The 16,762-nt window shown below is 35.0% G+C and overlaps 2 protein-coding genes across 7 annotated transcripts; one reads left to right on the forward strand and one right to left on the reverse strand.

The window, feature by feature from the left end:
* Nucleotides 1-2,276: 2,276 nt before the first annotated feature.
* On the forward strand, nucleotides 2,277-5,046 carry LOC113868835 (protein MOS2). Of its 2 annotated transcripts, none has more exons than XM_027504769.1 (2): nucleotides 2,277-3,872; nucleotides 4,787-5,046. In XM_027504769.1, the coding sequence occupies exon 1, from the start codon at nucleotides 2,432-2,434 to the stop codon at nucleotides 3,812-3,814; it is 1,383 nt and encodes a 460-aa protein (XP_027360570.1). In that variant the 5' UTR covers nucleotides 2,277-2,431; the 3' UTR covers nucleotides 3,815-3,872; nucleotides 4,787-5,046. The 2 variants fall into 2 exon arrangements, with proteins under 2 accessions (XP_027360570.1, XP_027360571.1); XM_027504770.1 differs by having other exon boundaries at nucleotides 2,292-3,757.
* Nucleotides 5,047-10,942: 5,896 nt separating this feature from the next.
* LOC113868506 (elongation factor-like GTPase 1) lies at nucleotides 10,943-16,477 on the reverse strand. Of its 5 annotated transcripts, XM_027504146.1 has the most exons (4): nucleotides 13,265-16,433; nucleotides 11,910-12,043; nucleotides 11,660-11,782; nucleotides 10,943-11,453 (listed from the first exon to the last, which is right to left on the reverse strand). In XM_027504146.1, exon 1 carries the CDS (start codon nucleotides 16,356-16,358, stop codon nucleotides 13,290-13,292), a length of 3,069 nt encoding a protein of 1,022 aa, XP_027359947.1. In that variant the 5' UTR covers nucleotides 16,359-16,433; the 3' UTR covers nucleotides 10,943-11,453; nucleotides 11,660-11,782; nucleotides 11,910-12,043; nucleotides 13,265-13,289. The 5 variants fall into 5 exon arrangements, with proteins under 5 accessions (XP_027359947.1, XP_027359949.1, XP_027359950.1 ...); XM_027504148.1 differs by lacking the exon at nucleotides 11,660-11,782 and having other exon boundaries at nucleotides 10,956-11,453; nucleotides 13,265-16,476; XM_027504151.1 differs by lacking the exon at nucleotides 11,660-11,782 and having other exon boundaries at nucleotides 10,963-11,453; nucleotides 11,988-12,043; nucleotides 13,265-16,383.
* Between the last annotated feature and the right edge of the window lie 285 nt (nucleotides 16,478-16,762).

The following is a 16,762-nucleotide window of genomic DNA, read 5'->3' on the forward strand; positions in this document are numbered from 1 at the left end:
TTTAATTTTTTATTACTTTTATTTTATTTTTATTAATATATTTTAAATTATTTAAATATATTTTTTAAAAATAAAAAAATTATTTTTTTATAAATCTAAAAATATTAAAAATATGAATGTATATAATATATAAATTTAATGACATTATTTTATTTAATTTAAATTTACATTATTGCAAGTTATATTAGTTAATAAAATATAATAACTTTGTACAATTTAATTAAATTAAATTAAAATATAATAATAATGTTATTAAATTGTACAAAGTTATTATATTTTATTTTTAATTTACTTAACAAACATAAAAATGTTACTTTTTATCTTCTCTTAAGACACACACAAAAAAACAAAACTGACTAAAAACTGAAAACTTTTTAAAAAGGAGAAACAAACATACTTTTAAAGTTTGAGGAAGGAGAAAAATATGTTGTGAAAGTATAAATGAAGAGTAAAAAGAAAAAATAAAAAAGAGAAAAAAAATTGAAAAATTCACTAGAATATAATATATTTTTACTGAAATTTAAAAGGAAGAAGATGACAATCAATAACTTTTTAATAGAGTTAATATTTTTAATAAAAAAATAATTTATTTGAAATGATTTTATTAGTCAAAAAAGTAAAATGAGAAAAAAATTAAATAACTAAATCATGTAACAAAGAGAGGTAAAAAAAACTAAAATAAATCAAATAAAGTTTTTCTATTTGTATGGAAATATCTCTTAAAATATAATGCATGTGGGTGTAATGTTCAGTTTTTTGGATTTAAGATGTATTTATGGGTTGTATATAAGATATTTCATACAAGTCTTGAAGCTAAAATAAGTTTGCTTAACTTAAGCTTCGACAAGAGAAAGCTAATGATCTTCACACTTTTCTGCATATATTTAGCCTATTTTTATGAGAATATGTTCTTTAATATTTAACTATTCATCGTATATATGCCTTTATTCATAATAATAAGGATAAAATAGAATAATTTATTTATTTAGGGTCCTGATTTAGTTTATATTAATCTTAAGTTAGACTAAAGTTTTTATTAAATAGATTAGAATAAGACTTTTTTAATAAATTTTTTAGCAAAAAGTAGTCAAATTTTTATTCATCAAATATAATAACATTGTCAAATGATACTATATATATTCTGGTTTGTTGGACAAGATTAGGAAAGGACTAATAAAATGGAGAGCAAATTCTCTTTCTTTTGTTAGTAGCAAATTCTCAAATGATTTTTTTGACATGAGTCTCAAAAAATCTAAACATTTCTTTGGAAAATAGCTGACAGTAGATTGTTTACAAACGAAATAACATATAAAACAAGTTTATCTGACAATGATATTTGTCTTACATATAATTCTGCTTGTGAAACTATCATGTATATTTTTAGAGATTGCTTTATAGTTAATGCCATTTGGAATCCTCCCATTAAATGCAATAATTGATGCACTTTTTTTAAGTCTTGATTTAAACAAATAACTATATTTAATATCAAAAAATAATTTTAATGGTATTCATATTTGAAATATTTTGTTTTAAGTGACTATTTGAAAATTTTGAAGCAAATTTCATTCATATGTGATCTAAAAGAGAGGAAATTATTGGTTTGAGTCTTATTAAAAATTGGCTAAAATTAAAATTGCTTAGAAATGAATAAGAGAAGTTTTTGGTAGGTTTTAGTGGTAAACATAGCGATTGTTCATTAATTTCAGCTGAACTTTGGACTTTGGTATTGAGTTTTTAACAAGTTCAAGCTCTTAATTATGGTAAAGTTTTGGTTGAGATAGATTCTAAGTACTATTCATTTGGTTTGTTTCAAAATTAACAAATGCTGTGGGCTTCTTCCCTTAATTCATGAGATTAGAAGTGTTCCTTTCTAACATGTGAAAAAAATTCTTCCTTTTAAGTTTGTTTCTCTTGAAAATGTTTATGAGATAGGATTGTTTAGATAAAATTGGATTTGTTATATTTTTGAGATTTTTAACTTTTTTATTATTAAAAAAATAAATATTTAAAAAATTAAAAGAATTACCCAATTAAGTTAATTTTTAGTTTATAACTTTTAGAACGATTAATATGCTATAGTCTTTAAAATTAGTATCGTTAATTTATTTTATAACACTAAGAGATGATAAAGATTAAAAAAAGAAACAGTTATGAAATATAAAAATTATTTTTTATAATTGAAAGAATTAAAATCACCAATAATAATTTGTAATTTAAGAAAATAGTTTAAAAAATTAAATACAACTTATTTTAATAAAACAGTTAAAGGATCGATCGTTCGCAGAAATGCTGTGACTCGCTTGGAAAAACGAGTCAATGAAAAACAGTTGACTTCACCTGAGAAGAACTCTGGTTCGAATCGAGAACCCTAACCCTAATATTTCAATTCTTCTTCTGGATTAATCGCAAAAGAAGAAGGCAAAACGAGACCATGAAGTTGTCGTTCTCCATCCCCTCCTCGAAGTCCTCATCGAAGACCAACTCCGTCAAACCCTCCAACAAATTCGATGACTCTTCCGCCAAACAAAACGACGACGTCGCATCCAAACACCTCATCACCGAATTCGACCCTTCCAAAACCCCAACCCATTCAGCCCCTCAAATCCTAATTCCCCCAATCCAAGACCAATGGCGACCCCTCAAGAAAATGAAGAACCTTCACCTTCCCACCACCCACTCCGAATCCGAATCCCTCGCTTTCGAACAAGACACCACCTCCGCCGCCCAACCCGGATCCGACATGTCCTACGGCCTCAACCTCCGTGCCAACAAAATACCGGACGCTGAAGATGATGGCACCGCAGCGCCGCAGCGTCGTGTCTCAGTGGAGAATGTGATGCTGCAGAAGTTCAAGGACGATTTGCACACGCTGCCGGAGGACCAGGAGATGGACGAGTTCAAGGATGTCCCGGTGGAGGGTTTCTCCGCGGCTTTGCTCGCCGGCTACGGCTGGACCAAAGGGATGGGGATTGGGAAGAACGCAAAGGAAGATGTGAAAGTGATCGAGATCAAGCGGAGGACTGGCAAGGAAGGATTAGGGTTTGTTGGTGATGCTCCTGATCCAATTCGGAGCAGCAACAGCAAGAACAAGGAGGATGGGAAAAAGAAGAAGGAAGAACGAGGGAAGGAGAAGGTCGTTAGGATTGTTGGGGGAAGAGATGCTGGATTGAAGGGTAGTGTTGTGTCTAGTGTTGGAGATGATTGGCTTGTTTTGAAGCTCTCAACTAGCGGAGAGCTTGTGAAGGTGAAGGTGGATGATGTTGCTGAATTGGGTTCTGCTGAAGAAGAGAAGTGTTTGAGGAAATTGAGGGATTTGAAGATTCAGAGCCATGATAGGGATAGAGGGTCAAAGAGTAAGCGCGGCAGGGATGAGGGTAGGAGAGAGGTTCAGGAGAAGAGAGGAGATGTTAGTGGTAGAGAAGAGAGGCGAGTGGATCATAAACGAGTTTCTTGGCTCACAAGTCACATTCGGGTTAGGGTAATTAGCCGGGATTTGAAAGGGGGGAGGTTGTATTTGAAGAAGGGAGAGGTTCTGGATGTGGTTGGGCCTACCACTTGTGATATATCTATGGATGAGAGCCGGGAGATCATTCAAGGGGTGTCCCAAGATGTTCTTGAGACTGCAATCCCGCGACCTGGGGGACCCGTTCTTGTATTGTCTGGTAAATACAAGGGTGTATATGGGAGTCTGGTTGAGAGGGATTTGGACCGGGAAATTGCCATTGCTAGGGATGCTGATACCCACGAGCTTGTCAAGGTGAAACTCGAACAAATCGCAGAGTATATAGGGGACCCAAGCTTATTGGGACATTGATTCTGTTGCATCCACTGCGTTGTATGTCTGACTTCCATATGGAGGAACGAATTTACAAGTATGCATCTTGGGAATCTCAATTTTTTTAATACCTCAAAATAACTTAGGATGAAAATTGTATGTGTTGCTTGGAAACTTTGCAGCTTGTTGATGGTGAACATGACAACCCATTACAAAATAAAGCTTTTATTTTTGAGTGGTGACTGTCATTTGGTGTATGAATTGAACTAGTACCAGATGAATAATAGATAGCTTTGTGAAGATATTCTATTTCTTTTTTTTTTTTTTTTTGCTCTGTTACATAGCAATACACTATGTAGAAAGGTGATTATCCCTGTTTACTTTTTGGTTTGATGTCATCTTCTCTGTCTGTAAAGGTTGCAGTGTAGTCATGGTTTATGTTACAGCAATTAAAGTATCTTCTAACTGATTTGTGAGTACTTTACTCTTAGTGGGTTCTCTAGTTCGTTGAATCCTTTGTTTGATTCTTGTGGATGAAATGAAATACCCATCAGAACCTTCAAATTGGATGAAAAAGAAATAATTGCAAATTTGTATGAACAATAATGTGACATAATGAATTGCTGATTCTGTCTTGATATTGAGGGAGTGTTGTTCATATGATTTATGCAAGGTTGTGCGTTGGCAGCATATGGGGACTGTAATGGTGGCAGTATTTTATACATGCTTTGGAATGCAGTGGGATGTGTTCTTGGTGTTTGATTATGATTGTCTTTGTTGAGCATGATTTGGAATCTCTTTTGTTTTCTGGTAATGAGTAATGGTGTAAGATTGTTTGTCTTGTGCTTCTGACTTTTTGACGAATTGGGTTTGACACTTATTATCAACTGCCAAGGGTTCAAGTTTGAAATGTGTGTCTATATATATTTATCTTGTAGGGCCGTTCGATGATGATTTGTGTCTGATTGATGAACTGATAAGCTAATATTGTATGAATTGTCTTGGATTCAGTGACTTGTGGACACAACACTGATATTAGAGCATGCGGATTGATTGAGTGCAAGCGAGCTAAACACTCCATCACAGTCCCGAGTCACATATTATCAGCCTCCAGCTCTGCTTTATTGCCTGATCCCCACTTCCAGAGCTCCTAGCAAAGGCTGGCAATGCCATAGCCAAGGAAAGATGTTAAATTAAAGAGGACTGTGAAACTGAATTTTCTTAAAAATGGATTTCAAAGCAGCCCGTTGATTAAATTAAAAAGAAAAAAACTCTGGTGAACCAGTTCTTAAAACCGAAAATTTACAAGAGGAAATGCTTGTGTATTTGTAATTTCAGATTTTGGAAGTCAGCTATTGCTGGTACGTAGGCCCCAATGTTGGTCATTGCTCAGTATATTAAGTAGAAGAAATCTCAGCCGTATTCCTGATATTAATTATAGTAGTTAGATAAAAAATTTGTAACCATGATTGGGAAAAGTGATTACTGCTTATGTACAAATGACGAAATATAACACATCATTCAAGGGAAGTACACTGAAGAGTTAAGTATAAACAGTGATAAATATTATTCCTGGTCTTGTGGTACCCTTCAAAGATGAAGTGTCATTGCTTTGCTTCATTTTTGTTCTGTTCTTCCCATTGTGCTTGATACTGTCCACTACTCTCGTTTTTCTATTTTTAGGTTGATGATGATTCTCTTTCAATGGGAAGGTGGTGTCTATGATTAATTTGGCGATGCTTAATTATGTGGTCTCTTTGATTGCTAACCGGGAACATTATTACAATAGTACTCATTACATGATGCTTTGACAACTTGTTGCTTTACTTGTGATGTAGGAATCAGTGCTGTACAGTATTGCTTCTCTACAATGAACATTTGATCCTTTCCTAAGTTGTTGCTTAATTGCTTTGATATTAATTCATCTATATACTACTTGCAACCATAAGGGGATAAAATAAATTTTACCAAAGAAAAACAAGTGAAAATACAACTAGGGGAAGGATAAAAAAACTTCCAAGTAGAAAAGTAAATAAAAAGAAAAAGAAAAGGAAAAACTCAAATTGCATCGAAGCTGCCCAGTTTGTTCGCATATTGAAGATAGCAAATCCTCTCAATTTTGATGCCTTTAGGTGGTTCGATCGAATAAAGAATTCTGTGTGGTTGGTTGTATAGGGCGCGATGTGAGCTTTGAATTTGAATCTCTTGCGTTCGGAATTTTCACGAGCCAGTGACGTTCTGACAGTTGTTGCGTTTGGTGCTATTAAGTTGGGCTTTTGTGCTCGTAATATCATAGTCAATTTATCCAAGGCTTTTATCCTGGAATTCTTCAGATTTCTGTTCTTAATCGAAGACCATTTCAGTATTATTCGGCTGTAAGCTGTGTCCATATTATTTTGACTATATTGACCTAAACTGTTGGATTTGAGAACCATCATTTTGGCTACAAGCCTTGAATGCAAGGCGTTTTAAATGTACTGGTTACACATTTACAATACTTTGGATTTTGATTTGATAGTAATTTTCATTTGAATTTATGACAGATTTCGGATACTCTGCTTTTTTTTAGAACTCAAGTTCCATTTATTTAAGTTCATGTTGAACAATATGAAGCTATGCCCGAAGAAAAATTAGTTAGTTCATAAATGATCTCTTCATGATTTTTACTTGTACTAATCAAGTCACCACAATATTACCACAGCAGAGAGGGCACCACTGAACCAAAACCACTAAAATATAATTATCTGTAGCATAACCTTTTTGTGTCGCCTAACTTCCATAAAAGCAATTACACGAAGTAACCAACCACATTTACAGCTTCTTCCAATTTAGGTGAATTGATAACAGAATACTAATGTGACTCGGAGAAAAATTCGGATAAAGCCAGAAACTAGAATCTGATGTACATGCTTTGTACATGCCCCCATGTTTTTTTAACCATAAGACAAACAGGAAAATTTATTTCTTAGATATCATGACATTAGTTTAGTTAAGAATAGAATCTTTTGAAGCCTTTGTAGTTATGTTAAATTATTCTGTAGCTCTCATAGTTTCACTAAATTTTTAATTAAATTCTTACAGTTTTGAAAAATTTTAAGTAACTTTGTAGAAGTTAACGCCATTAAAATCTCCGTTAATTATTGTTTACATGATGGTCACACTTAAAGGGTCCTCTTTTCAAATTTACACTAATCTCAAATTTACTTTTGTTTTGTTTCAAAGTAATTAACATATTAAAACTCTGGAGTTAAGCTGGAATAAGATGTTATTTATATTTTTCACTCCTTTTATGCCAACTGATGTTGCATTATTGTTTTATGTGATTGATTGACGTAGAATTTAGTTTTAAAACATTTTTAAATTAGACAATTTTTTAAACTAAATATTAATATGAGTTGTTTTAATTTTAATTGTATATGTGAAAAAATTGTTTTGAGAGAGCACATACTACATGCTGTCGTGGTAGAAGTGATGGAATAGTAAACTATTTTTTGTTTTGACATTGCTGACCATGTAGACCTTCTTGCTCAACTCAAATTTTGGCATATCAAGCTCCGCTTCTTTACAAAGAATGTTCTGTGGAGGGTCCTCTTATGACATCAACAATATGTTTTTTACTTCTTGCCTGAAAATATCAAATAAATTAACATTTGGCCCTAATGTTGTCAACCCTTCTTCAAAACTAAGTAATGTATTATCTATTTTTTGTCCACCTACAAATTCAAATAATTGCAAATATGTTAAAGACTAATTTTAATGTTGAATTTATGATACTCTTATCTATTTAACTATTTTTCCTTATCTTATAAATAATTTTCAACAAATTTAATGGAAATAGATAAAGATTGTAGATAATTTAGAAAAATTTATATATATATATATGGGTATGATTTTCTTACACTTGATTTGAGTCTTTCATTTAACTTACATCTAACGGTCATTGAAGTGATAAATTATAACTCATTAGATGTAAGTTAAATGAAAGACTCAGATAGAGTGTAAGAGTTTTTAGACTTACACCAGTATAAGAAGATCTACACACACACACACATATATATATATATATATATATATATATATATTAAAATAATCAAAATTTATAAAATTTCAAAATCTTCATATATAAATATCTTTCGTCCTACTAAATCCTTATTTTATATGACAATCAATAATGTAGAAAACATTAATTTAACATAATTATGCATTAAAATATTTACAAACTCATTCATATAAATTCCATCCAAAAGTCACTATGACACAATTACATTCAATTAAATCTGATTGACTAAACCTCAATTTGGTCCTTGAAATAGTAAGTGCTAAGTATTTTAGTCTCTGAAATTTTAAAAATGTCATATTAGTCTCTAACTTTCATCTACATCAAACATTTAAGTTTCTAGACCTAGATACCGGTAATAGACAGTAACAGAATGCTGACATGTTACATTAAGTGATACGTGTGATTGATTACATGGCAAAAATGACGTCGTATGTGGTATAATATATTTTTCATTTCATTTTAGTCCTTGAAATTATCACTCATATAACATTTTAGTCCTTGAGATTGTCATTGACGGATATTTTAGTCTCAGGTTCTTAAAACATTTCAACTATCCATTATTCTTCTTTATTCTCCTAAAAATTACTCTTACTGGCTATAAAATTTTAACCAGCTTATACAAAAATACTGCCCATTGAAATTTTAAAATTGTGTACTAGAAATTCTCAAGTGTTGATAAAGGAGATGTCACTTTCTTACATCTCTAGAAAGATATCAAAAAATATTTATAGCATCTTAATGCATGATTCTATAGAAATTAGAATATGGTTTGTTAATTTGGATCTACATTCGAACCAAATTAACATAGATCAAAACAATTTTAATATGTTGGTTGGACTCTCACATTTTGACACATTTATTACCAAATGAATTACTTTGTAAGAATTAGCATCAAATATATTCAAATGTGAATTTAATCATATGTTACACTGAGTCAGAATATTGAAATGTACACTTATATCTAGATCTAGATTTTCACGTATTTGAAACAAGATGAATCTTACAATACAAACGTGTTTTAAATAAAACGAGATCTATAACATAGTAAAATAAATAACACCCTAATTTTAATTTTAATTAAACTGTAGATGAAAGCTATGTAACCTAAGCTCTATCACCTCTAATTCTACGAGTGAGTTGAATATCTTTAAGCATAATGGTAGCTCTCTTGGCATGAATGACACAGAGGTTGGTGTCCTTAAAGAGACCAACAGGATAAGCTTCAGTGACTTCTTGAAGAGCAGAGACAACACAGCTTTGAAACTTAAGATCAATTTTGAAATCTTGAGCAATTTCTCTCATCAGTCTTTGGAATAGAAAAAGACTAAGAATAGTTATGGAGAGAAGGTAGTCAGTAAAGATAATTTCAAGAAAATAAAAAAAAATATTAATTATTTAACATAATATTAATTTATTTAATATGATTTTTTTAACTATACGATACCGTCATCATTATACGATTCCAACGTCATTATCTACTATAAGGTTATATATATCTAAATGTTATTTTATTTTTATAATATTAAATAATATTTATTTTATTTCAACTATTACATTAAATAATATTTAACTTGAAATAGATGTTTAATATTTACTCTACATATAATATTTTTAAATAAATTTATCTATAAAAATTAATTTTACATTATCATAATAATATTAACAAATATTTTATAATTTAACAAAATATATTCTCTCCATAAATTACTAATATTGAAAAAGCGCATATATTATATTTAGGTAAAAAAAAGATGTTCTTTTTTTTAATAACATCTATATATTATTATATTATATTCATTGCTGATACTATATTTTATTTTAAATCATTACATATACCATTTAATAGACAATATTTATCAACGTTATAAAATATTAATTAAATTTATTAATATATAAACAATAAACATATTTTATAATTTTCTTTTCCATGAAGCAATAAGAGACAACAATTTTATAAAACAAAAATACAGAAACAAAAAATGTTCACAAGAAAGAAAAAAAAATATTTTTAAAATTGGTTAAGAATTGCACATATGGTCAGCACATGACTGTCACATGTCACTTGTGGCGCTACTGGAACTGCTTCTCCCTCTACATGATTCTCATGTGTTCTAGACGCAATTGTGACGCTTATTGGAAGTGCATTTTATGTTCCGCGACTAACGTGTCAATTTGTAGCGCTTAAACCAGAATTAGTTAGAAGACACGAGACAGGGAGCAGTTGATTCGGAAAATCAGGATCGTGAGAATGAGAGAAAGTGAGGCAATTTAAGGGAAAAAAACCTCAGTTGTTGAGGAGAGAAGGTTATTAGAATTCCTTCCTTGGTTTCCCTATTCCTTCTCTTAGGAGTTTTCGTTTCTTATTTTCGTATATCTCTTCTTACTGTAATATTACCATAGTTGTATTGGTTATCAAAAAGTTTGTACCTGTTGTTAGAGACCGTTAACATTAATGCAATCATTTCTTTTCAATGATATAAGTGAGATATATACTGACTCTATAATAATTTTTTAAGATCATTACACAATCCCCCAACTATGATGCCTCTTCATCCTCCTCAATGCACCAAATTTACTATTTAAACAACCCATTATGGTATTTAGCTTTCAGAATTTTGTTTTACAAATATGTTTTAAAAATGACCCTATTTGGTCAATCAGTCACATTCTTAGTGTTCATTCTTTTTTCTTTCATTCCTATTCCTGCTCCTAGTTTCCAGCTTTCTTCCATTTCTAAACTACAAAAACACTCATTGTCTAGTGGGAAGTAATATCTATATATTATGGGTTTTCTTTTTAGTAGGACCACTTCTCATTTGCTTGACAATCTTGCAGAGCCTACAAATTGCTGTCCCATTATTTTCCCTTCCCCAAATTCAGTGGTCAAGTCCGAATACTTTTTTCCTTCCACGACGTTTACGGGCTGTTTTTACCATATTGGTGGAGTGGCCCCATTGAAGATTCCTTACCCAAGTTTGTATGAGTGCAAAAATAGCTTATTTCCATAGTACATTAAAAATAACTAATTTCTTGATATTTTTAGTGGTGCAGAATGATTCTACTTACTCAAGGCATAATTTGTCATACAAACAATGGCATCACATTTGCAAATATAAATATCATTCACCAACAAATGCTTTGAAACAATATTATTAATAGAATGGCAGTTTACATTTTGCAATGGTATAACTCTTAACTCATCCTGTTTACCCACAATGACAGTTTACATATAAAATCTAACTCACATCCCACCCCAACTACATATGAACACAGTGCCAAAATCATATCAACTTTAACTCTCAGTGCCACTAGCATATAAATTTTAACTCCCATGACGCACTTTTGCACCCATTACTGATATACTGTGTTATAATACTCTGGTTCGAATTCTGTCACTTTGGTGCCATTTGGCATACCTTATGATGAATTCATGGCAGTAATTTGTACAATGGTAAATGCATCAGAACAAGTCTTGACACTGTAGGCGGGGCCATCTCTTACCTTGTCTTCAGGATGACTGCAAGAGAAGCCGATGTATTCTGCACTTCATTCTGCACTTCTTGCACTCAACAACACTAGAAGCATCAACATGCATCTAACGACATAACGATAATGAAACTGCAAGAAAATGCATCAGAATTGAATATCATGATAATATGATGCAACAAAACTTAGTGTAAACATACAAAAAATGAAAAGAACAAAAAGTGGTAGCCGAAGAGACCATGATACAACACAAAATCAACAAATAAATGAACATTTAATTAATATAAAAAGCAGAGAAAACAAGGATAAAACCCCAAGAAATGAAGTTTTTTCATCACCATGAAAATCTTTATTTTTTTTAGTTTTATCTATCATTGTTAGAGGAAGAGAGTAAGAGAGGCCGTTTAAAAGGAGTGCCTATTTTCTGCTCTAACAAGCTGCCTTTGAAATCTACTTTCCTGCTGGCAACAAGAAAAGACCCTCAAAACACTCACCAGATGGGATTATAGAAAATTGTAATCGAGCATTTAGTAACTAGCAATAATGATCAGGGAAGTTTAAAGCTAAATGCATGAGAGATTAACATACTGAATTGGATAGTGAAAAGCCCAGGACTTGAACAAGCATGAATCATCATAAAGTTAACAATCCAAGGTGCAGGCAGACCTTGATTGCAAGATTGTGAGAGCTTACAGAACATTTCCTAAAATCAGCAAAGGTACCTGAGAAACAGGGTTCAGTTCAGTTGAGGATTATTTAATCGCTGCTACACATAGATTACTGTACAGTCATAATTTACACTTGATTTTTGTTTCTCTAATTGCTCTACCAGATATTGCAGAGAACGTGCCATACATAAATTGGAACAGCAGCATATAGGCTTCATCCGACCATAGTATTTAAACAATGGTAAATTAATATTAACAGAAAACATTGAAGAATAAAATTCAAAGCCACAGAAAAAAAGAAAAAAAGAATATTAATAAAAAATAAAGAAAAAATTAATACAACAGAGAAAAAGAGTCAAAAGACAAAAAAAGAAGGGGAGATTGGCGAGTAAACCTTAATGAGATAATAAGATCACGTTCATACTAGTTTTCATTATGTCTTTTTTATCTGTTTTGAAGATTCTGATGGGTATTTCATCCACAAGAATCGGATAATGGATACAACTTACTAGAAACAAACTGATATGTGCACTACTGAATTAGAATATACAAGTCTATAACTGCAATACATAAATCAAGACTGCACTGCAGCCTTTATTGGTTGAGATGAAATCGTCCAAAATTGAATTGGGATATTCACAAGTTATAAATGTAAATATAAGATGATCTTCAAAATAAAGTGATTCACAGGGTGGTCTTTTCAGAAATGGGCTTGCAGGTCGGCATCATATGAATATATGCTCCCACCAATTCTTCGCATAAATATGCTGATTCCACTCAATCTCACCAGAACAAGTTGATGTGATTACGGGGTGCCTCCTTCAAAATCTTAGAATTGTGGAATCTCACAAATGAGACTCTAAGCATGTTTAAGGAACAGAGTTGAAGTTTGCAAAGACATGCAATCAGTACTAAGCATGTTTAAGGAAAAGAGCCCACAAAAGAAGTAATTCTAAATTTCCAATGTTCATTTTAATGGCGTAAACTATAGTACTTTCCTCTGTACCATACTCAAGGATATCTTTAACCCTTATAATGGCAATTGTCTCCTCCCCAATATCGAATCAGCAGAAGAAAAATGTTGACTCTAGATGTGGCATGTAATCAAGCAGTAGCTCAAGCAAAAATGAATCAGTATGGAAGTTTACTTGCAAAATTTATAATCATCATGAACTGATTGTATGTGACAGAACTTTGGCGAAGCTATATAAAAATAACTTATGCTGAAAAAATTGTTCCTAACGGTACAGTACATGAAGTATCCGCTACACTCACGTTCAAAAATTTCATGTGAAAAGAATCAGACTTTTCGGGCCAGGGTCCTCTGCTTGGTTCCATGCTGCACCACCTTTTCCTCCACAGGAAGGCCCTTACGCCGTCTGACTGCATCCATTAACTTTCTTGCTATGTTTGGAAGAACACTAGAACCATCTCCAAACTCTTCAATTTCCTCTTCTGTTTTAGGTATAAAAAAAGGATCCTCAGGAAGTGCTTCCCAGTGGCTAAGGACGAGAAGTGCACTTGCGGCACCAGAAGTCCACCTTCTAAGCTCATCGGCAAAACCAAAGCTCTCAGAAACAGGAACATACGCATGCACAGTGAAGAAAGGGGAACCTTCTTGCATCTCTTCCTTCAAAACTCGGGCCCGTCTTCGGGCAAGTACAGCATACATCGGACCCAAATATTCAGTAGGGGTATTCAACTCACAAAAGTACATGGCTTCGACAAGTCGTGGCTTATTTTGAAGTACAGCTGCTCTACAAGCATCTCTGACAGTATTTGCAATTACATGCCCTGCAAAGCTGCCATACTGCTCGGATTGTTGGTGTGTTTCAGATTCATCACTCTGACCTGAAAACGGAGATATGCGTGCCTCAATGACAAATGCCAAACCCCACATAGGTTCATCACACAAGGGTCCAGCTGAAGTGGCCATTTGGAACCCAGATATAACATTATTCCCAAGGCGCTCAGCATCCATGTACAAAGCTTGGCCCTTGTCTGAAGATGTCTCCACAACTGAGTCGCTGATACTAGAATCGGTCACAAAGCCCAACCTTTCAGATAAACGAGAACAACCGCGTATTAAGACAGAACTATCAGTGCTTTCTGCTTTAACATCAGGAGTAAGGAGAAGGTTAGGACCGGTATGCCTTGGTCCAAGTGCCCATATCCTCCTCAAAATCTTTAGCCACTTCAATTTATATTTTTCACCATGGTCCTTGTCATTCTCATTCCAGCTCAAAATGTCACCCTCCACAGCATCCAAAATGCGTTTTTTCAGCACTTCAGCTGGATTATCATTTTCAAGAATGCCAGGTCTCTGGGTTTCCATGTTTTTAACTGTCTGCCCCAACTTTATTCCAATTATATCTCCAAGTAAATCAGAGCTTTCATCGAGCACCTTGGTAAGTGAAGGTAGAAGTTTCATAACCCGTACTCGAACAACACACCTTCCATTGGGTGTTGTTTTTTCAACATAATCTGACCTGCTACTTAGAACTTTCAAATTTTCCAGCACGTTGGATATGTCTCCGTCAATGGTCTCTTTGTAGGACACGAGAGGTGGAGAGACCTCCAAGCTTACTTTTGCAAATCTCTCCTTTAAATCCTTTATGCATCTCTCAAGATGAACTTCTCCAGCAGCAGCAAGAACATGCTCGCCTCTTGCAGAAACCATGACCTCAACAAATGGATCCGCTCGATTCAGAAGCGTCAAGCCTTTGTGCAGTGCACCCACATCTGCGGGGTCAGACGGCTCAATTGCAACTCTCAAAGTTGGGGCAACCTGGAATGCCATACTTGAAAATGGCCAACAGTTCCTAGTAGAAGAGACGGTAGCACTTTTCAATATATGCTGGCCTAGGCCTCGGATAGCAACAATATTTCCTGCCTTGGCAGATGTCACCACTTTCAACCCTTGGCCCATCATTAGATACAGCGATCTCAATTCAGCCTCCTGTATATGCTTCTGCATCGATTCCCCTTTTAACGGATCATACAACGCAGAAAGCACGAAAACTCTCTGCCCAGCATAAAAAACCCCGCTAAATATCCTAGCAAATGCCAAAAAACACTCGTCCGATTCTCCCTCTTCTTCATTAACAAAACTGTTAGCAGCCTCCCCCCTTTGGGGAGGAAGCATCTTAACTGGGACAGCAAACATCTTGGAAACAAAAGCCACACAAGGAACCTCATCCCTGCAATCACACCCCTCCACCGCCTTTCTCACCATCTCCGCCTCTTCCACCACGCCGCGATCAACCCCATCCTCAACCTCCCGCCTCGGAACCAGCCTTGATATCCTATACAGCTGCGCCGCAGCAGGGTCCGGCATGCACCTAACAACCATTCCCAAAATGGTATCCGAAAGGGGAAGCCAGCGGCTCATAACCGCCTGAAGCACCACCTTGGGATCCTTATTCTGCAGGTCCCTTGCCGGCACGGACAAACTAAACGACCTAATAACCTTCTCAAGCAACACTCTATCCCCTTCCAAAGCACCCTGATAAACCTGCCACAACGGCTCCAACACAAACTGAACAAACATAGGCTTACCCTTGGCTCCAATCCCTTTCTTCCCAACAATCATCTTCGTCCTAGGGTTAAAATACCTCGGACCCCACATCGCTCTCAACAACGCGTTCACACTTGCCCCAAGCTTAGACGCATATAACTTGGCAAACTCACCAATCCCAAACCCCCAACCATCCAAAGCACAAGCAAAAACCACGTTCCCCTTCTGCGGCTGAAACACATCCTCATTATCATCGTAGTCCTCTAAACCTTCGCCGTCGCCGGAATCTGCGCCGGCGAGGAGAGAATCCACGTCGGACAAATATTTCTCCGATTTGTACGCGCTGACGATGCCGTTAACCTCGTGTACGATTCGCAAGAGGCGCGCGTAGGCTTCGGAGGGAGTGAGTTTCAACTCGGTGATTAAGCGGTCGATCTTGTTGAGGACCAGGCAAGGTGTGAGGCGTTCGATCCAGCACTGGCGGAGAACGGCGTGGGTTTGGATGTGAACGCCTTCGACGGCATCGACGAGGAGGAGAGCGCCGTCGCTGAGGCGCGCGGCGGTGGAGACCTCGCTGCAGAAGTCGATGTGGCCGGGGGAGTCGATGAGGTTGACGGAGTGGTGGTTGTAGCGTAGGACGATGGAGGAGCTCTTCATTGTGATAGCTCTACGTTGTTCCTCGTCGAGGTAGTCCATGAATCGGACCCGACCCGCTAGCTTCGGGTGGATGACGCCGCCTCCCGCCGCCGCTATTAGGTGGTCGGCGAGGGTCGTCTTGCCGTGGTCGACGTGCGCCATGATACATATGTTGCGGATTTTCTCCGTCTCGGTCTCGCAACTTCCCTCTTCCATATGTTGCGGACTTTGGGTTCTGAAAAACCCTAACGCTAACGAAGGAAGAAGAATTGAAAAGCTATTTCTGATCGTGCTGAATTGACGGTGTCGTTTTGCTGTAATAAAATACCGACGCTTCTTCTATTTCCATCGCAGGGAACTCATTATATTTTATAAATTTAATTAGAATTCACACACACTCTTATTTTTTTATAATTTGTGATATTTGATAATAAAAGGAGAGCAATGCTTTGCTTTACTCAGGTAAGTTGCTTCAATGAAACATGGGGGCCATTTGGGGCTATTCACTTGATACTTCATCACTTTACACTAATTAAATTGCATTATAGCATTGGTTGTAAGATAAGAAAATGTGCCATTGTAGAATTCAGTGTTAATATTTAAAATTTTCTGCAGGGTCC

Source organism: Abrus precatorius, unplaced genomic scaffold (genome assembly GCF_003935025.1).
Source record: "Abrus precatorius isolate BTA unplaced genomic scaffold, Abrus_2018 Scaffold6, whole genome shotgun sequence".
Taxonomy (NCBI): Eukaryota; Viridiplantae; Streptophyta; class Magnoliopsida; order Fabales; family Fabaceae; genus Abrus; species Abrus precatorius.